The sequence below is a fragment of the Sceloporus occidentalis genome, unplaced genomic scaffold (assembly GCF_023333645.1).
Source record: "Sceloporus occidentalis isolate IW3139 unplaced genomic scaffold, rSceOcc1.0.p SCAF_5, whole genome shotgun sequence".
NCBI classification, from domain to species: Eukaryota; Metazoa; Chordata; class Lepidosauria; order Squamata; family Phrynosomatidae; genus Sceloporus; species Sceloporus occidentalis.
This window is the reverse complement of record NW_028316985.1, coordinates 175,498,768-175,520,162: the sequence shown is the minus strand read 5'-3', so window position 1 is coordinate 175,520,162 and position 21,395 is coordinate 175,498,768. Positions and strand designations below refer to the sequence as shown.

Sequence of the window (21,395 nt, the reverse complement as noted above, 5' to 3'; positions counted from 1 at the left end):
AAGCCAATAAGAAATAGTCCCAGAATGTTGAGTGTTTGGTGACACAGGAAATATTTATTTTATCCTTGGAGGTATTAGTGTGAGAAAAAGATTAGGAGAAATATTTCCACTGCAATACATGGTTTCTGGATGGATTTGTCCTCACAAGTTCTTCAAAATTCAATACGTAGATCCCTCTGAATGGCCAGATGTTACCTTTAATCAGATCAAGAGGATTATGGCAGGGCAGTCAGTAAATAAAGCACCAAGAGAAGATACAATTGTAATGGAACTTTACAGGGTATGGTTAGAATATTATAAAACTGTTTTCCTGTATGATTTGTACTGGATATGTATCAGAAGATTGGAAGCTGAGCATCACTGGCCTATATAGAAACAGACAGCAGCCTTTCCTCTTTCCCACTCTTGGGCCCCATTCACATTACATAATTATAGCACTGTTATTTCACCTTAACAAATTAAGTATAATAAATAATTCATAATTATTCATTATTCCACCTAAAAAAACAGACCTAGAACGAAAGTGCTAAAGTTGAATTAATGTGGAATGTTAAAAAAACAAAAATAATGACCACAGAAAATCTATTTGAATTCACAACGGGAAATTTGAAATAATCAAGGAGTTGCTATACCTTGGTCAGAACAGAGATTGTAGTTAAGAAATCAGAAGAAGCCTCAGACTGGGAAGGGTGGCTATGAAATAAGTGGGAAAGATCATAAGGTGTAAACTAAAGTGAGGATAGTCCAAGCCACTGTATTCCCCATCACCATGTGAGACCTGGACAGTGAAAAACCAATATAAAGAAAATCAACTCATTTGAGATGTGGTGCTGGCGAATAGTACTGAGAATACTATGGACAGCCAAGGAGACAAACAAATGGGTCCTAGAACTCATCAAGAACTCAACTGAACTGGAAGCTAAGATTATTAAATTGAGGCTGTCATACTTTGGCTACATCGCAAAGAAAAAATAATAATTAGAAAAGACAATGATGATAGGAAATGTTGAGGGCAGTAGGAGAGGAAGATCACATGTCAGACGGTTACACTTGATCAGGGAAGACACAAGATTGCGCCTGCAGGAAGGTTGAGGACAGAGGGTCTTGGAAAGGTCTCATCCACAGAGTTGCCATGAGTTAAAGTCAGTTCAGGGGCAGTTAACAACAATTCCAGTTTAACTGCCGTATGGAGTCCTGGCATTAGCAGTTGAGCAAGGAGCACTTAGAAATCTCAGCCATAGCGCTCTTGTATTCTCACCAAAATAAAGACTGCAGTATTCCATAGGATGGAGACATGGCAGTTGAAATAGAATAAGAGAGCTATAATTGTATACTGTGAATGGGTCATCAGTGATTTGCACCTGGAATTTACCAGACTGAGAGAAGCAACTTAAAAATTACAAAATGCTACCTACTGTGGTCACTAGGGGGCAGCAGTAACAAGCCAACATGTCTTTCTTTGTACATCGCATTATGTTCTTAGTTCAGGAGATTATCAAACAGAAACTGCTGTGAATAAAAAGTTACAGGACCATTCTACTTCATTGACAGGAGAAGGATGGGATGAGCGTGAAGTCGTGTGATAATCTTTGTGCAATCGCTCAATTAAGATGGGAGCGTCCCATTTCTTATTTTTCTCAGTCTGATAATCTCCTTAGAAGCAGGCAAATTCATGAATAAGTTATCGACAAATAAAACTACAGTTGGCCCTTCACATTTGCGGTTTTGCCTTTTGCGGATTTGATTATTTGCGGAAAAATCTGTGCCGCCTTCTTCTTCTTCTTCTTCTAAAAGGATGGTCCAAGGTGCAGGAATAATAGCTTAAGTCAGCATTTTGTTGTTCTTGCTAGTTTAACAGGCAGTTATTCTCTGATGAACAGGGCAGCAGTTCATGATCAATGGACTTTAGCATCTTTTATGGCAGAACTTTACCAGCAACTGTGCCATTTAACAGCTATGATACATTTGTCAGTGAACTCAAATAATTGTAACCATGGTCAGAACAGTTTATTTTTCTTTTACTTGTACTACCTTTCTTGTCCAAGCTGCTTTATCATACAATTCTATTTATGTTTACCTGGTAAAAGTGGTGTCCCTCCCAACCATTACTCTAGCAGCAGGGACTGATGGAAGAGAAGTAGCAAGGCCTTGGGGACATGGCAAAAATGTTTGAGGGATGTTTCCCACCTGTTTTCCTATAGAAAGGCCTCTGGAGTTGGTAATAAGACCTTGGACTGAAATGGCAGCTCATCTGTAGGCATGCATGTGGAAGGATCTGTAATAACATGTATACAGTGCAAGCAAAGCTATATAGGCAGACGTGACATGGCTCCCTCCTCATCCTCTTCCCAGTACCTCTTACTGAGAATTTGAGAACCATCACCCTTGGGTGATGCAGTGTTTCTAATGTTGCAGTCATAAGGCACTATGCATCTGTTTCATCTCCCCCCCCCCCCCCCTAAAGAAGTAGTGAAAAAATATAGAAGGGTCACAAATGGAAGATGGTATAATTTCTTCTCTACCCTAGGTAAAATTCCCTGAATGAGGCAGGATGACTGTACAAGAAAAGCCTTGTCTAGAAGTTCCCTTTGCTTGGGAAATGTCAAAACAGAATCCTTTCTCCACATGCTTATAGGAATCTAGGCTGTAATTCTATAAACACTTACTTTGGAGTAAGTCCCACAGTACCTAATGGGACTTACTTCTAAGTTAGCACGCCTATGATTGTGTTGTTCATCTGGAATAATTTCACTTCCACAGATTTAAGTTTCAGAAAAGTGTTTTGTTGGTTAAAGAAAAGTATGCTTAAGAAGCAGAATTGTCTACAAGATGTTATGTGCAATCTGGAACAACCGCAGTGTGCAGAATGTATGTGTTGTACATTGCATGGTGTTCCAGTGATCATGCACATGCGTTCACCTTATTTATGCACAGAACCCAAGATGCCCAGTGTTTTGGTCTCCATCAATGGATTAGTAGAAAACTTTGCTTACCTCTTTTTACAAACAGCAACTCTTCAAATAAGTGAAATCTGACCTACACTGAATAAATATCTGCTAGGCAAAATACAATAGGTTCTGTCACTTCTCACCGCAGGCAAAGATGTGAGACCCTTGGAATATGTACATTCACCCAGTCATACCAAATTCAGCAAGTTGGCCACTCTGGCAAGAGAATGTAAGGCGAGATAGATCTTTTGGTCTGACCCAGCAGGGCTGTTGTGATGGATTGGCTGCAAATGGATATCAGTTTATCTCAGGAATAGAGTCTGTTTCTGTAAAGCTTCTTTTTTCTCCCCATTGTAAGAAGTTTTACAGAAGTTGTTTTCTTTTGTCTTTCAGAGATTTGTGTGTGTCTACACTACAAATTCATGGTGCCATAATCTGTTTAAATATCATGTCCAAAACTAAGGATGCCTTGGGGTTTATGGTTAACTGACTGGATTTGTGTAGCAGTTCTTCTTAAACCATTTGGTATGGCAGACTAACAAGTCCTTCCCTGTAATGTGCCAAGTACTTGTACTATATTTGTTCCATATTTGTATAGTTTACTGGAAACTCGACATGGATCAGCAGCCAATGGCTCACATACCAGCATTGGTCCACAGAGCAATTATTCTTCTGCATTATTGCAGAAGAGACATGCTCTACTAGGCACAGCTGGGCCAACAGGGCTGCCACAGTTTTCAGCTGGCCTTGTGTGACCCTCCAGTTGATGCTAAACTGAAGCTCTTGGCATTCCCCAGCACTAACCTTCCTAGCTAGGACTGATGGAAGTTATAGCCCAACAACATCTTTTGGACTACACTTTGCCCACCCTCTGATTTTACAGATATTCTGCCTGAAGCAAATTATGACATTTATGAGGATGCGAACTTTGTCATTGTCCATTTTCTTCTTTAAAAAACAAAACAAAACTTCATTGCCTTAAAACCTTATTAGGAATTTCTAAATAAGAATCGTCACAGCAGAGAACCTTTCCTTAATTCCCCCCCCCCCCCAAAAAAAAACCCCAAAACATCCATTTGCAAAGCAATATTGAACATACACTGTGAATCACAACTGCTGGAGAGGTTTTTTTTAATGTATTCTATAATGAACTCAGTGCATACATGGCAATGCTGAAGCCTGAGCAAACTGCACAAACTATGTATGCAATGTACAGTGGTCCCTCCGCATTCGCTGGAGTTAGGGGTGAAGGACCCCATGAATGTGGAAAAAACACAAATAAAAAAACACTATTCTTTTTATCTAAGAGAATACTTCTCTAGGAATCTCCAGGTCCTCCAGTGCAACTCTATGGTCAATATCTGCCAGAGGTTGATCACAGAAGAACCAACAAATGCCCAGAGAAGTGTTTTCTCTAGGAGTTTTAAGGTTCTCCAACAACTCTATTCTCAACTTCTGATGAAGCTGCACTGGAGGACCTAGGGATTCCTAGAGAGAACATATTAACCAGAACCGCAAATAATCAAATCTACAAAAGTCAAAGCTGCAAATGTGGAGGGCCAATTGTACTTGAGAATCTAACATCCTTTGTAATGCAAAGAGAGTCTCAGGCTGAGAAGAACCATATCACTGTGGAAAAGAACATGCAGAAATGGTTCCCAGATCATATGTATTCAATTTGTCTGCCTTCAAGGAAACCTTGTCCATAGAGGCCTCTGTTGAGACATAGGAAGCTGCTTTAAATTAAGTTAGAACATGGGCCATTATAGCCTAGTGTTGTTTTTTGTCAGCCAACATGATCAATCCTCATTGGGGTGATTTTAAATGCATGCACCCCAAGCTTTTTGTAGATCTGTAAACTCTGGGGTTTGTCTGCCTAGTGCCAATATTTCCTTCTTGCTTCTGGCCCTGTTTTGACTCCAAACTTGGCAGGACTCAATACCTGAATCTGATAACAAAGGCAATGTGTTGGGAAAATGTCATCAAAATTTAAGACCGGTACACAAAATGCAAGCTGGACCTATAACATGGATATTTAAGCAGCACAGTATGTAGTCATCTTCTTGGTTATCATTAATAACCTTCTGTGCAATAATATTATGTAGAGTTATGTAAGATACTAGATGTTATCTCGAGCTATGAAATGCTGTAAAGGCTGTCAACAATATTTATTTCAACTAAAATGTACAGTAAGTAGGTACCATGTTTTTAAAAAATGACTAGTACTTTCTGAATTTTCTACAAGTAAGGAACCCAGCAAAATAAACAAAATAATTTTGTTTATTATCAGTTCACTGGGGAAGAAGGGAGGCTAGAAAGAATGAGAGCAGCCTCACAACCATGAGCCACCTCACAGGAAATAGGACAACACCTAGCCTGTTGTGTTGTAACACAAATAGGCAGAATCTCCAGGATGGGCACTCCCATTAGATAGAATGAGGCCTTTGCCTCAGGCGGAAGCTGCCGAGGGAAGACAGCCGTGAGATACTGAGATACTAGAAGGCCAGAATTGTTGGATGAGAGCCACTGTGACATTGTGGTTTGAGTGTTGGACTGCAACTCTTGAGACCAGGATTGGATTCCTGGGTCAACCATGAAACCCACTGGGTAACCTTGGGCAAGTCATATGCTCTCAGCCTCAGGGGAACGCAATGGATAAATCTTGCCAAGAAAAGCCCAATTTGGTGTCCTCTACCTACATAAGAGCCTGTGGCTTAACAAAGGGAGGATACATGCTGGATTCCAAGAAAGCATCTTCTTTGAGTTGCAAATGGACACTAAATTTCCTGACTATGAAAATCTCCCAGTGGCCACATGGCCAGCCTGCAGATAGCCCTCCTTACTATCTGAACCAAGACCAGAAACAGAACATGCAAGCCTATGACTAACATCTTCCATTTTTGGCCCTTCTGCCTGATGAAGAAACCAGTGTGACTTCAAAAGCTTGCAACATGGAATTGTGCATTTCGGTTGTTCCAATAAAGGTATCCTTGTTTGGATGTTATTGGATTTGCTATATGGCCAACACAGCTACCCCTAAATGTGTCCAAGCCTGCTAAAGTTTGCCTTAGGGTTGCCATAAGCTGGAAATGACTTGAAGACACACAACAAACCCAAAAACCACTCTCCTGACTGACGCAGGTGGCACCAAGGTGCCATTTTATGCATGTCCCTGTGCAGCCAGGCCTATTAAGCAGAGAAGGACTGCGTTTTTAATGCTGGGCTAACCAAATTGTAATGGCTTGTATTTTATTATATATTAATTTATAACTGTTTTAATCCTTAATTTTTAAATTTTTTATATTTATGTGTTTTAATTCTTTTGTATTGTTTTTAAATTGTATCGTTTTGTTATACTTGGCTCACCGCCTAGAGTCCACCTGATATTGGGAAAAAGGCAGGATATAATAATAAAATAATAATAAGAATACTAATTGGCTGAGGCAGCCAAATCCTCCGTCTTAAACTATGTTTATTTAATTATGCTTATTTAATTAATTTAATTTGTATGTTATAATGTTGCTGTTTAGTTTTATAATGGAGGGTTTAAGGGGATTGTGTAACTTTTTATTTACGAATGTAATGAGTCAGGCTATACATTTTATTATTGTGATTATTATTATTGGGGGGTAAGGGGGCTGTGTAACAATTTATTTATGAATGCACGACAGATGTTGTTGATGTATTTTATTGTTGTAACCCGCCTCGACGGTTTTTGGGAGAGGCGGGCTATAAATACATTTATTATTATTATTATTATTATTATTATTATTATTATTATTATTATTATTATATGACCCGATAGAGTCCCATTCCCCTCCATTCTCCTGAACCCGGGTCACCCTGAGCTCACAATGCCCTTGTTGTGAGGGAAAGAATGACACAAAAGGCGGAACACAACACAAACCACCACAACCACAAACCCAGCTCCACTGAGGCTAGGGCTGTCGGGAAAGCTATATCTATAGTCTATACTCTTTCTCGAAGGCCCTTCAATCCTCCTCCTCCATCTTTTCGCCTCAGGGAGCCCACAACTCCTGGCCTGAGGCGACAGGCGAGAGAGAGAGAGAGAGAGAGGAAGGAAGGAAGGAAGGGGTTAAGTGGGAGGAGGAGCGCCATTAAAAGCCAGGCCGAGGGAGGGAGGAAGGAAGGAAGGAAGGAAGGGAAGGAAGAAAAAGGGAGAGTCTCTCCCCTTCTTCAGGGGCCGTTTTCCTTCCTCCTTTTTCTCCAGGGAGGAAGGGCTAAAGAGAAGACGAGGCTCCCCGTTCCTTGGCTGGTCGCTTTCCGGGGCTCCCCTTCCCTTCCCGAGTCCCAAGATGGAGGAGGTCTTCTCCCTGGCCCTGGAGCTCCTCAGCGCCTGGTTCGCCCTGGCCTTCCTCCTCATCGTCCTGCCCTCCCTCTTCGGCGTCTCCTTGGGCATCTCCGAGCTTTACCTCAAGGCCCTGGTCAAGACCTTGGAGGTGAGCAGGAGCAGGGCTCGCCAGGGTGTGCCTTCCAGCCCTTTGCGACTCAGGGAGAGAGCCCTGGATTGTGGCGTTTTGTTTTGTCATAGCCCTCTGAGGCTGAGAGAGTGTGACTTGCCCAGGGTCACCCAGGGTTTTCATGGCCAAACTGGGATTCGAACCCAGGTCCCCAGAGTCCTGCTAGTCCAATACTCAAGCCACTATAGATGTGTGTGTTTATTTGGCTGTTCCTTGGCCTCCCCTTCCATGGCCCAGTGGCCTCCTTTCCTTCCCTTTTTTCCCTGCTGGGTTTCGGGGGCCCTCTAGGAATCTCCCCTTTTAACCAGAGTGACCAGGCGCCCTCCTTTTTGAGGAGCTCTCTGACAGAGAAGGAGAAATACCTTCTCCTTCTTGTGTGCCTCCAAGTCTTTTCTGGCGCATGGTAACCCTTAGGCTAACTTACCAGAAGGTTTTCCTGGCTAAATCTGTTGAGAAGGGGTTTGCCATTGCCTTTCCCTGGGCTGAGAGCCTGTGACTTGCCCAAGGGCACCCAGTGGGTTTCTGGTCTCCAGAGTTGTAGTCCAGCACTCAAACCACTATTGCCACCCCGGATCTCTCATCAGTGTCTCACAAAACTAGACATCCCGGCTTTTCATAGCATTGAGGCAAGGCAGTTAAAACGGTGTCAGCTGGATTATTTCTGCAGGGGGGAGGCAGCCTTGGCCTTCACCAACTAGACAATAGTTGAGAAGGGAAAGAGTCAAGTTATAAAAAAGCTAAGGGGGTCCACTTTGAGGACCTTGAAATATGGGAGGAGTAGGAACAGTTGTTCTGCTCCTTATTTGCTTAGCATCCCCTCTGAATCCCCATCATCTGCTGCATCAGTTCCCCTCTGTTGTTTCTCTGTTTTTACAATTAAAGAAACCCCCTCTGGATTAGCTGGCTTTGGAGTCACTCCCTTTTCAGGAAAGATGGCCTAAAACACCTACACCAACGATGGTCTAGTGGTTGGAGCATTGGACTACTATTGTGGAGACCAGGGTTGGATTCCCAGCTCTGCATGGAAACCCACTGGGTCACCTTGGGCAAGTCACACTTTCTCACCCTCCTCAGAGGAAGGCAATGAAAACAAGAAAACCACAGGATAGCTTCACCTTAGGGTTGCAAGTCGGAATCGACTTGAAGGCATACAACAACAAGGAGACATTCATCCTTCTCTGTCAGAGAGCTCTGGTGTCACAACAAACTACAATTCCCAGGATTCCATAGCAGTGAACCGTGGCAGTTAAATTGGTGTGAAACTGGGTTATTTCTGCAGTGCAGATGCAGCTTAAGTGGCTGTGAAGCTCTGCAGCAGAATTGCATGGAGGACAGGATGACTAGATGTCCTCCTTTTCCAGGACATGTCTCACATTTGAACCTTCTGTCCAGGAGGAAATAAATTGAAGGCACATTGCCACAACATTGCAAATACTGTATTATTTCTTGAAGGGGAACAGCAAACATAGTGTGATTCAGTGAATGTGGACAAACACATAGCCATGTTGGCCATATAGTAAAATACAATAACATCCAAAACCCACAAAGCATTGACACCTTTATGGGGCTAGCAAAAATACACAAAAATACATGTTGCCAGCTTTGGAAGCTTCACTGGCTTCTTCATCAGACAAAGGTGTTAGAGATCGTACAGGAAGGAAACATTGATGATGTTAGTTGCAGGTCTGTATTTTGTGAAGAAGTTGTTGGTATTGTTTTGAGTTGAGTTGGTTTGGAGAGATAGCTATGCAGGAAGGCCACTCTTCCTTCTGGCCATGGTACTGGGAGATGAAGTATTTTAAAGTCCAGGAAATTTAAATTCTATTAGCAACACAAAAAGGTACTTCCTTGTGAGATCTAGGATATCTCCATGTGAGGTTACAAACCTCTTTGTTAGGCAGAGAACAGAGAAGCCTTCACTTTTTTGCATTAGGAACATTTTAGATACAATTTCTAACTTCTTTGCCTGATGAAGAAGCTAGTGGAGCTTTGAAAGCTTGCAATGTGTATTCTGTACGTTTTGGTGGGCCCATTAAAGGTATCACTGATTTATGGATTCTGGATGTTATTGTACTCCAGTGTAAACATGGAAGGCATTCATTGTCACTTGTCCATCCAGTGTTATTACGTTTGAATGAAAAATGCTACAGAGATGGCCAAATTTATAGTGCCCCCATACTTGTGGCACTCTCTTTAAAAGACTATGTGTTTGATCCCCATCTTTACAATGTTTTTAAGGCCCTTTTTAAGATTTGGTCTTCTTTTAGCCAAGTTGTCAGCCATAATATGAAACCACCTATGTCTTTAAGTCATTACAGAGGTATGTTTCAATTGTTCAGTTCTGTTGTTTTAAATATAGCTGGATGTTCTGGGCTTTACCGTGTTTCAAGGCTGTTCTGTTTTCATAGTTATAGTGATCTCATTACAGCTGTGAAATTGCTTTGTTCTTCTATTTATATAAGTTACCTTGGAAGCTTTGCCCTCTAAGGTGCTCTGAAAATAGTAGGTAAAGGTAAAGGTACTCCCTTGACATGAATGTCTAGTTGTAACTGACTGTAGGGTGCGGTGCTCATCTCAGTTACTAAGCCGAAGAGAGATAACTGCAGTGGTCGTGTGGCCAGCATGACTGCACTGAACGCTGTTACCTTCCTACTGAAGCGGTACCTACAGTATCTGTTTACTTGTATTTGCATGCTTTTGAACTGATAGGTTGGCAGAAGCTGGGACTAGTGACAGGAGCTCACCCCTTCATGCAGCACTCTGGCCTCGAACCACCAACCTTCCAACCATCAGAATTGGTGTCTTTAACCACTAAGCCACCACATCCCTCTGAAAATACACTTGTCCCTCCACATTTGCTGGGGTTAGAGGCCCAGGACCCCTGTGAATGTGGAAAAACTGCACATAACAAAAACACTATGTTTTTATCTCAGAGAACACCTTTCTAGAAATCTCTAGGCCCTCCAGTGAAACTCTGAGGCCAACATCTGCCAGGCATTGATCATACAGTTGTGCTGGACAAGCTACAAATGTCTAGTGGAGTGTTCTCTCTAGGAATCTCTAGGTCTTTCAGTGTGACTTTTGGTTGACTATAGAGTTGTGCTGGAGGGCTAGATATTCCTAGAGAGAACATATTAATAAAATCTGAATAATGGTTAATCTGCAGAAGTCAAAGCTGCAAATGCGAAGGAACGAATGTACTGGAAAAGATAATCTCTGTAATGCAGAACATCTGGGATGCAACCTTAGTGTCTGTGTGTCTGTTTTCAGATTCTGGCTTGGTTGCTTTTCCAGGGGTTAAACTATTGCTGAACATGCACTTCTTCTGTACTGTTTCATTAACTCTACTATTTATTTGAATATTTATTTATTTTCTTTATTTATATGCCTTTTTTCCTCCTAGGCTGGGAGAATATGTATAAGACAAAAAAATCATATTAAACATCATAAAACACTATAAAATTGGTTAAAAACATACAACAGTTACAAAACAAATAAAGCAAACTTCTACCTCAACCAGAATATTCTTTGAAGGTGGAAGTTGTTGCAGAGAATTGAGAGTGCAAACTGGGACCTCTTTTAAACAAAAAATGTTCCAACTAGGCGTGGTTTTAAAACAAAAGGGATGGACTTGAAAAAAAATTGACCCAAGTTACAGATGCAAGATAGTTTTTCCTGAACTTGTGTAAATACATTCTTATGTTTGAATACTACCCTGGCCACCAGTGGTTACCTACAGGTGAGATAGTGCATGGAAGTTGTGTTCTTTCATGCCCAGTATCCCAGGAATAATATCTGGCATCTTCAGTTAACAGTGGGGCAGGTATCAGTTTATAGGAAAGATTCATAGAATCATAGAATCATAGAGTTGGAAGAGATCGCAAGGGCCATCCAGTCCAACCCCCTGCCATGCAGGAAATCCAAATCAAAGCATCCCCGACAGATGGCCATCCAGCCTCCGTTTGAAGACTTCCAAGGAGGGAGACTCCACTACACTCCGAGGAAGTGTGTTCCACTGTTGAACAGCCCTTACTGTCAGGAAGTTCCTCCTAATGTTGAATCTTTTTTCCTGCAGCTTGCATCCATTGCTCCGGGTCCTAGTCTCTGGAGCAGCAGAAAACAAGCTTGCTCCCTCCCTGCCAGAGACTTTACAGAACTGTTGTTAGTTAGTGCTGCAGTGATCTGAGCTGCCCTGAGCCAGCTTCCCATTTTCCTATCCTGGCCTATGAAGTCTCTAATACAATTTTTTCACCTTTGCCATGTACAGGTACTTGCATGCCTTGTTTGTCCAGTACTAGACAAAAATTACTGTTCTTGTATTACAGTTAGACTGTTAAAAAAAACCCATCTCAAACCTATTTCAACCTCTGAATGTGCCTGCCTTTCAGCATTCTTGCAAGGATTGTAAAAATGATGTATATTAAAAGCTTGAAGTGTCCTGAGGCAAGATTGGGATGTGTGTGACTGCATCTCCCACCAGTCCTCATTGGTGACTGTGCTGGTTGTGGTTTTTGGGAACTGCAATCTGATGACATGAGTGGGGGAGACATGTTCCTCATCCTTGTCCTAAAAAGTTATAATTTATTCTAATGATAAATAGCAGAGCCAGGCTGTAAAAAGAAACAAGCCTACCATGAAAAATGTTCATGGTGAGAATCCCAAAGATGTGGGGTTGAAAGTGTTAAAAAAACAAAGCTTTCCAGTGCTTTGTTTCTCCATGGGAAAAAATGCACCATGTATGCACACATACATTTAACCATAGTTGTTTGGCTTCTTGTACTGCAATCAGTCCTGTGAGATGGAATAAATATAGGATATAAACTTGTAGTTATTCTGAGGAGACGAGCATTGAGAAATCCTCGTGGATGGAGAATAGCCTGAACATGTTTCAACAGACTTTTTATGCAGGACTAAAGAAATGTACACGTGAAGTGGAACAACCATTTCAGATAGGCCTTGCATGAGTTAACAAAAACACTTTGAACTTCTCCTGGGCATTTGATTGGTTATTCTGTGAACAATATTGGTCTAAGTAGGTCTTTGGTCTGATCCAACATGTGGCCTCTAACACCTGGACAGTTTTCCAATGATAGCCTGGCTTTGAAGAAGCCATACTGGGTAATTTATGATGTTTTCAGAGCAGGTTGACTTGTCATAAGATAGGCAGGGTGACATATATTCAGCCATGTCTGCCAGCTAGAACACCCAACCTTTTTGATAGTTATGGGATTAGTAATACTCTGATCATCAGAGGCAGCCTTTGGCCAAAATCAGTAAGAAAGAATCGTGGCAGCCAAACCGGAAGGCTTGGAGATATGCAGAAGTATATGGATAATTCCTCTGTGCCATTCAGGGAATGAGGGGTTGGCTCTTATTATGAATGTCCATTCTTGGATGACCAGAAGAACAATCCATTCCCCTCCATATGTGGCTGCAAGAAAAAATAAGATTCAGTTAAGTTAGGCTGTAGTAAATTAAGAAATAGGATTTAGGCAAGACTTTATAACAGGGGTAGGCAACCTACGGCCCGCGGGCCGGATCCGGCCCGGTGAGGCCTTGGGACCAGCCCCAGCCTGGTCCTGCTGCCGATTGCCGCCGGGGCCTTTGGCCTATCAGGAGGAGGCGGGCAAGTGAGGCAAGTGGAGGGCAAGGGGGGGCAATTGTCTATAGAAGCCTCAGAAACATGCATTTATATTAACATTTTTTAAAAAATCAGGAAATTTTTCCGCGCGTCCTCCGCTTTTTTAAAAAGTGTCCTCCATTTGAAATTTTTGTCCTACATTTGCCCCGGGGTATATATATATATGTGTGTGTGTGTGTGATTATTTAATTATTTATTTTTTGGCTTCGGCCCCCCAGTTGTGTGAGGGACAGCAACCCGGCCCCCGGGTCAAACATGTTGCCTACCTCTGCTCTACCTGAATGCTGTGAGCCTGGGGTGGCACACTTAAATGTGTTTACAAACAGTTACATTTAATTGAATTTGGTGAGGCATACCTCTGAGCAGATGTATTTAAGAGGGTGTTGTAACTCACTAGGAGTGGCCAGATTCTGTTCATGATAGGGACAGATATGAACAGGAAATCCTTGGGCTACTTGCTGTCACTCAATTTTATCTTCCTTCTAGGTTCTCATTGGAGTTTATAAGATAAGGGAAATTGGAAGTATAATCCAGTGGCAATCTGAACGCATGTAGTGATAACCCACTACACGCAAATTCGGGCAATGGGAAGTCAGACTGAACGTGGTTTAGATACAAGAATTGAAGTCAAGGAGTCTTGTCCCTTGCTCTCATTGGCACTTAAGCATAGGCAAAGAGACAGCTCAGGAATAGGAGCTGAAACCAAAGGTGGATTTGTAGCATCTCAACAGTGTTATTCCCTGTTCCTTTGCAGAGTTTTACATCCCAGTAGTTCTCAGTTTTTCTTTATAGGATTAGTTTCATCGTCCATGGTACTGGTGGATCTCACATTGCCTGTTGAGCATTTTGAAGTAATGTTCTTGGAGCGCCTGAAACTTTTTGCTTAAACACTCATTGAACTGTAGAGATGTCTTTGTTGCAAGAGGAGGGTAATTTAAGATAAAAAAAAGCTTGCCTCCATCCAACTATGCCAAGGTGCAGTATATCCAAAGTGATGGCATGTTATTTTGGCATATGTAGGAGAAAATCCCACAAATACCTTTTTGCACCTTTTATTGTCTACAGTTGGCCCTCCATATCCATGTATTCTTTATCCATGAATTCAAGCAGCCATGGCTTGAAAATATTTTTAAAAAGTATAAATACCAAAAAGCAAACCTTGATTTTTCTATTTTATATAAGGGACACCATTGCAGTATGTCATTGTATTTAATGGGACTTGATCACAGATTTTGGTATGCACAGGGGTCCTAGAACCAAAACTTAGCAGATCTGGTTCTTTGCACTTTTCTTTAACCTTTTCTCATCCTCCTGACTGAAACCTCACTGAAAATTTGGAACCATCTCAGACTCCTGCCTGTTTTAATTTGGCCCATGAGCCAAAACAGTTCCCACCCATCTGTATATAAGGACAGATGTACTGGTATACACATGGCCGTTTTTCTTTAATGGCTGATTTTGCTATTTTATATACCGTTGCAGTATGTATGTGTAGTAAGATTTATTCGGTTAAAAAATACAGTAACTTGATAAAATAATAATTGCAAAATACAATTATTAATAATTGTTAAAAACAATTTCAGATGCCAAATTCAAGGTCATGTTATATATATATCAGTTTTCACCAACCAATTGGGAGCGTATTTTACATAGAAAGTAACAAAATTTTGCAATATGTCATTGTATTTAGTAGGACTTGAGCATCCATGGATTTTGGAATGCATGGGTTCCTGGAACCAAACCATAGCGAATATCAAGGGCCCACTGCATAAATGACAATAATATATTTAACAATTTCTTGCCATTTCCTAGCACTCTAATTTTCCTCCCTGGGGCAGTTGCCTCATACCTTGCCTAACTGGAGGTCTGTCCATGGATACATGAACCTCAATGGCTCAGGGATCACCACCTTTGAGTAGTACTGCCCTAGAGCTTACTCATAAGGAGATATGCATAGAATTGAGCAATGCTTTGCATAGAATGATGGATTAGGGCTCTCGGGACCAGACACTGTTGATTTGGGAGTGGTGGATCTGGCCCAGGAGCTGTAAGCTGGCTGGCTGTTCTCTAATGAGTCAGCTTTCAATATTTAGCTGCCAGCTTAGCAGGGAACAGGGACACACTATTGAAAGGCAACAATATCAAAAGTTTAGTAGACATGCTTGGCAGAATCCAGTGGTAGTGCTCTTCCTGGACTAAACTGCTTAAGAGTGATGTGGGAATGGTTCTGGATTCTGCCTCTGACCTCAGTTTAAACAAGAATGTGAAGTCGAAGGCTTTTATGGCCAGCATCCATAGGTTTTTGTGGGTTTTTCGGGCTATGTGGCCATGTTCTAGAAGAGTTTCTTCCTGATGTTTCGCCAGCATCTGTGGCTGGCATCTTCAGAGAATTGTGAAGACCCAAGTCCTTTCCAGGCAAGCATTCTCTGAAGATGCCAGCCACAGATGCTGGCGAAACATCCCTATTGAATTTGTTGACTTAGAAAGAAACTCAAACTCAGAAATCTGCTTCTGGTTTTAATTTTAGGTTGGATAGGGGTTTTTGGTGACGTTTCTTGCAAAATTGTCCGGCTTTTGCAGGCTTTCAGTGAGAAATGACTATTTTGTCTCATATTTTATTTATTGCATGAAGCAGTATTGGTCAAAGTATGCACCACACAGTTCTATCACTAATGTGACCCTGAAGGTCATTGTTCATAAAAGCCACATACAGTACATCAATAAAAACACTGTTAGAATGTTCAAAACCAGCAAAGCAGTCACCAAAGAAGAATAGCAGCAGATCATCAAAAACAGAAGTCAAGCTGCATCAGAATTCATATTGCACATACCTGTATAAGCTCTTGAGAAGATGATCTCTACTTTTTTCCTTCTTTCTAAACAGTGGGCTACACTTCGGATTGAGAGGGGGATCAGAGAGCAGCATAAAGAGAAACAGAAACCCATGACATCAAATGGTAAGGCTTTTTAAAAATTAAAACTTTGTGTCAGATTGTTGTATAAAAAGAATGGCAATTTGAAGAAATTAGTCCTGAATGTTGGCTTGAAATATTATTCTATAAGTGCAGGCTTTTGGTGTAGTTAGCCTAGAATCCTTGTTGTCTTCTTTCATTTTTGCAAATGTATACAAAATAGTAGCTCTTTTGGCCACAGTTGCATATGTTAGTTGTTTGAGAAAGCTGTGGTTTTGATAGAATCTACATTTGTAATGCTCTCATGTATTAATGATTGTGAACATGGATGATGGGTTACATGCGTCTGATAGCACACAATTCATGACTATTGTGCAAGTAATTCATGGATATTTTCCCAGGTAGCTTTAGTTGGTAATCAACTAATTGCTAACAACTAATACTGAGAAAATACTCAGTATTTTCTCTCATGAATCAACTAACTGATATAATGAGAGTTCAGGTTGGGTTTGGATGTAGTGCTGAGCCATGGTTTACGTGCTACAGGAGCCAATTTTCAGGAGCTTTCCTTTGTGAAGGAGAGGAAGATAGGGGTTGTAAACTAACACCTTTGGAAATTACCAATTTTGGGGAATGCTTTTACAGTAGACATAGTTTTTTACTAGGACTGAGGAGACTTGCATTCAAAATCCTGAATTACAGTACTTTGGAGCTCAGTCATTGGCCTTAGGCCACTTACTCCCTCAATAGGCCTGAATAAGAGAGGAGATAAGAACTACACACACCATAAACACACGTTGCTTTAATCTCCTTTGTGAAAGAGTGATCCAAAAATATAATATCAGATAACCTGGATAAAGGTCAGATCGTTCTTGTTTTTATTGATGCTTTAGCTTTAATTTCCACACATTGCCTTCTCTCTTGTTCTTTGGTGCTTTGTCCTTATGACTCATGAGGAAAAATAGTTGCCTAACAATTACTTTTTACCCAGATTTTGAAACTGTGGTTTCACCTTTCTGTGGCTGGCAGAGAGTAATGCTGAGCAGTAGGGCATGGTTGACTTGGGGAAAATAATCATACTGCTCTTGTTCCTTTTTAGCTTGTAAAATGTCTTGAAGGCATATTTGCTCCATTATCTCCACCCAGAACACTTAAAGAAAGGCAGTTAGAGTCCTTCGCCCTATGCAGTCTTGGGTCTTGGCTTTCCTGGTGTCCTTTTTGTGATATATCCTGGTTGTTTATTTCAATGTGTCTCCTAGTTAGTTACTCCATGGCAGTCTCTTCCTAAAGCACATTGTCACATAAAAATCCAGTCTGTACATGTATAATTCATTGCTGTCAGGCCAGCCCCAAGAAATATGATCTGTGGAGAGGTCTTTCCCTGCACCAGCTGTTGAGCTGAAGGATTATATTGTTTCCTGAGGCCACAGAATTGCCCTCTTCCATGTGTTACTTGGTTCTTGTATTACATTGGGATATCTTAGGTTTCTGTGGGATTTTCTTTGGACAGAACCTGTAACCCTAAATCATACAAAGAGGTTGCTGTCTGCAGTCTTGAGTGGTGTATATGTTTACTAGAATTACATCAGTTGAATTTCTAATTGAATAGATAGGACATTGCCTGTTGTTAAAGCAGGGGTGTTCAACAGCTAACCTGTAATCTAGAGATGTTCTACAAAGCCATATAATGTCATAGAGGCATAGCCTCTTAGAGTTGAAAGACATAATTTAAAATTCTCAGAACTTTAAACAAAAGTTAAAAAGCAGTTAAACTATATGAAAACTAAAACCACAGTAGTTAAAAACATAAGGCATGTAAACAACAACACAAATAAAAGTCCAACACATTCTACAAGGTCTGTTCCCACAATTTTTTTCCATAGTTTTGCTGAAATAAATTTGCCCATCACTTGCTTGTGAAAAGATAGCAAGGAGAATGTCAGTCTAAGCTCTTTGGAAAGGAAGAGCTTTCCCAATCTTTCCTTGTCAATCTGTGCAGTAGCTTGTTTGAAAGCTGATATAATCAGATGTTCTTCAGAAAGCTCCTTATGGGAAAAATGGTTATGATAGGTTCTAGCCTGTCTGCATGTCGAGGGGAAAGCTGGCCCACTCAAAAAAAGTTTCAAGCTATTGTGGCTTTGGAAGGCAATGTTATTTACTAATGATACAGTTTCTCTAGACTAGTAGTTTTCTACCTTGGGCTATCAGATGTTGTTGGAATACAACTCCCTGAATCCTTGCATATTGTCCATGCTGGCTTGGTCTTTTGAGAGCTAAAGACCTAAGGTGAGGAAACATTGCTAGATAAAATGTTGATAACCAAAATAAAAATCCTTCTTCTCCAATTTGATGCCTCTCAGAGGTTTTGGATTACAAAGCCCACCATTCTTGGCCCGTATGACATTTATGAATAATAAAGGTTGTAGTTCAGCCTATTTGTAACTGGAAGGCTGGTGTGAATTGTCCATGAAATTGGTGCCAAGTATTCTTTACATTTTGCTTTAAAGATGACTTATTTATTACTGCCTAGCTTAATTTTCTCATCAACATGTAATGTGTTCCTTTTCCTTTCTCACCTTGGAAGTTATTATACAGAGAGATCACACCACAATGGAGAAGGCAATTGCTGGCCTGCGTTGCGGCGATTTTGAGCTCTCGGATGTTTTTTATTTCTGCAAAAAAGGGTTTGAAGCCATTGTGGAAGACGAAGTCACCCAAAGGTTCTCCTCAGAAGAGCTGGTCTCTTGGAACCTCCTAACCAGGACAAATGTCAATTTCCATTACATCAGTTTACGGTTGACTGTGGTGTGGGTTATTGGCGTTTTTGTGCGGTATTGTCTCTTGCTACCTCTTCGGTAAGTTGGAGGGTGAGATGCAAAAGTGTATGTGTGTGGGGGGAGAGAGAAAATGAGAGTGTGAGAGAGGGATCTGTTGTGATTGCTGGTATGGGGGCACCTTGTAGAAATAGTTTGGAAAGGGGAATGCAGAAAGAGATGAGAAAACATGTTACCAATCTCTGACTTAGGGACAGAAATTTATGAATCTTGTTTGTTGAATGCTTCCCCCCCTTGGAGGCCTGTTGGCTTCAACATCGATCTCTTTTAGCTATTAAGTTAAAATGTCATTTTTAAAATTAAAGTCCAATCGTTAAAGTCCCAAAATGTCTTATCTTATTATGAAAACCAAGTTCATGGTTTTGCCTTTTTTTGCCTCTTCTTTTATTATAACCTAATGACTTATTTAATATGCGTTTATCTTCTTTAAATTATATGGTTCTTTTTATTTGGACTTATATTGTTTTAATTGTATGCTGCCCTGAGCCTTACAATGAGGGAAAGGGAATAGAAATATTTTCAGACAGACAGACATGTGGTACATCAACCTTGCTTCCTTATTGTCAAGAAATTTGTCTGGATAATGCCTGAATGGGAGATGCACATACAAAATATGGGTGAAACAGGTAGCCCTGAAGGGGCGGCTTCATGCCAACCCTTTGAACATCAGATTGGGGCCATGGCAACCACCTGCTGCAGCCCTGATCCGTCTATTTGCTGGCTCATAAAGAGGCAGCAAAATGCCGCTCCTTTTTGAACCAGCAAAAGGGCACCCTTTCCTCTGCCCTGGCATTTTTGCAGTGCTTGGGCGGCATGCGGCATCTAAATGCTGTGCTGCTGGAGCGCCATGAAGCCAGCCCACATGTGGGCAGGCGGGTTGCTTCTGGACATTTTTGGGGCATGCATTATGAGTATGTCATGCCCCCACGTTGCCTGCAAGATGGCTTTTAGTGCCGGTCTGTACCAGCCCTTATGTTACTTTGAATTCCATCATATAATAAAGGCAAGATAGGGGATATTATATACCTATTAACTATATAGTGACCAAAAGGCCAAAAGCTGATGTTTGCAAGAAGTCCTTTGTCTTGCTCAATGGTGTCTCCTCTTGTAAAGTATTTGATGCTTCAGGTAGGATTTGCTGGTCTGAATAGAGAATACCATTTGGACTGTTTCGTTTCTTTTCTTTTCTTTTCCAGTGTTACACTGGCAACCATTGGAATAGGTTCCATGATTGTGGGCACCACACTGGTAGGACAGCTGCCAAGCGGGGAGTAAGTGGATCTTCTTTGCATTAGTAACTCCTTCAGGAAAAGAAGAGTTACAAAACAGGATAACAAAGGTTTGACTTGACCTTAGGCAGACTTTTTGCATTGGTGGTGGTATTGTTGCAAGTGTTGGAAATGAACCATGTCCTAGAATTGGTTAGAATACAATATGGACAATGCTGGCAACCTACCAAAGCATAAGATGATTTTGTACGAACAGTTTAATCTGAAATGAAATGCAGAAAATTGAGTAAAGATGAACAAAGGCTCCAGGCAACTGAGAAAGAAGAAATGTTGGGTGGTTTAAATTAGTTGTTAACCTCTGTTCAATGCAGAATGTGGAATTATTTGGGTTGAACATAATATGTTAAACTGATCCTAAACTGGGCAACTTCATACACTGGGGAGGAATAAGAAATCTCTCTGTCTTGAAGACTAGATGTCAAGGACAAGATTCCAGTGTTGCTCCTGACTAAAGTTTGTTCCCTAGATGGCACCACCCCTCCCTCACAAATGTCCTTATGGGTCATGCAATCTCTGCTTGGAGTGTGAAGAAGTAGTAGAATTGAGAAACTTCTCCACTGTGTAATTAACTTTTTGTTCCAGTTTTCCTTTGTCTAGACCTTCCCATCTCCCTGTATGTTTTGAACTTCACCTCCTGATGCTCCCAGCCGACGTGGCCACTGTTCAGGGCTTCTGTGAGTTGAAGTCCAAAATCTCTGGCAGGCCAAAGGTTGTAAACCAATTAGCAACAGCATGCTATGCATAAAACACACACAAAAAGCTGTGGAAGAATTCTTCCTTTTTTGGGAATTGCAGAAATGGCAGTCTTCAATAAGCAGAGTAAAAACTTGATTTCATGTGATTTTTATGACCTTGAGAGCTAGAGAGATATTTAGAATATTGTGGTGAGTTTGGATTTGAAAAATTCCTCCCTCCCCTCCTCAGTGTGTGCTCTTATCTGAAACAGAATGCCTAAACCTATGTATTTGGCATGTATTGCCTCATATATGTCCAGTGTCTTTATCAGATGTATGAAATAATAATCATAATGGTACCCTTATGTCATCCTGCTTGGTCACAGAAACCCACTGGAAATTGGGCAAGTCACATTCTCTCAGCCTCCAAAGAGGGCAAAGGCAGTCCAAGAAAACTCTATGATGGGTCACTTTAGGGTCATCATAAGCCACAAATTACTTTGAAGGCACACAGACCCAAGCCTAATGTAGTCCACATTCACTGGGGTTAGGGGCACAGGACCCTGTGAAAGTTGAAAAATCACAAATAAAAGGACCACTATTTTTTCCTCTCTAG

The 21,395-nt window shown here is 41.1% G+C and overlaps 1 protein-coding gene across 6 annotated transcripts in view; it reads left to right on the top strand.

Annotated features, from left to right (window-relative positions):
• GPAT3 (glycerol-3-phosphate acyltransferase 3) overlaps positions 1-21,395 on the top strand; it is a 43,879-nt gene that overhangs the window by 4,867 nt on the left and 17,617 nt on the right. For 2 of the 6 annotated variants that reach the window (XM_089526187.1, XM_089526192.1), the window contains 3 exons: positions 15,955-16,027; positions 18,567-18,837; positions 20,013-20,087. In XM_089526187.1, coding sequence (XP_089382313.1) covers positions 15,955-16,027; positions 18,567-18,837; positions 20,013-20,087 — 419 coding nt within the window. Of the gene's footprint in view, positions 1-5,849; positions 5,933-7,033; positions 7,409-15,954; positions 16,028-18,566; positions 18,838-20,012; positions 20,088-21,395 lie in introns of those variants that run through there. The other 4 variants (XM_089526190.1, XM_089526191.1, XM_089526186.1 and 1 more) reach the window with 4 other exon arrangements.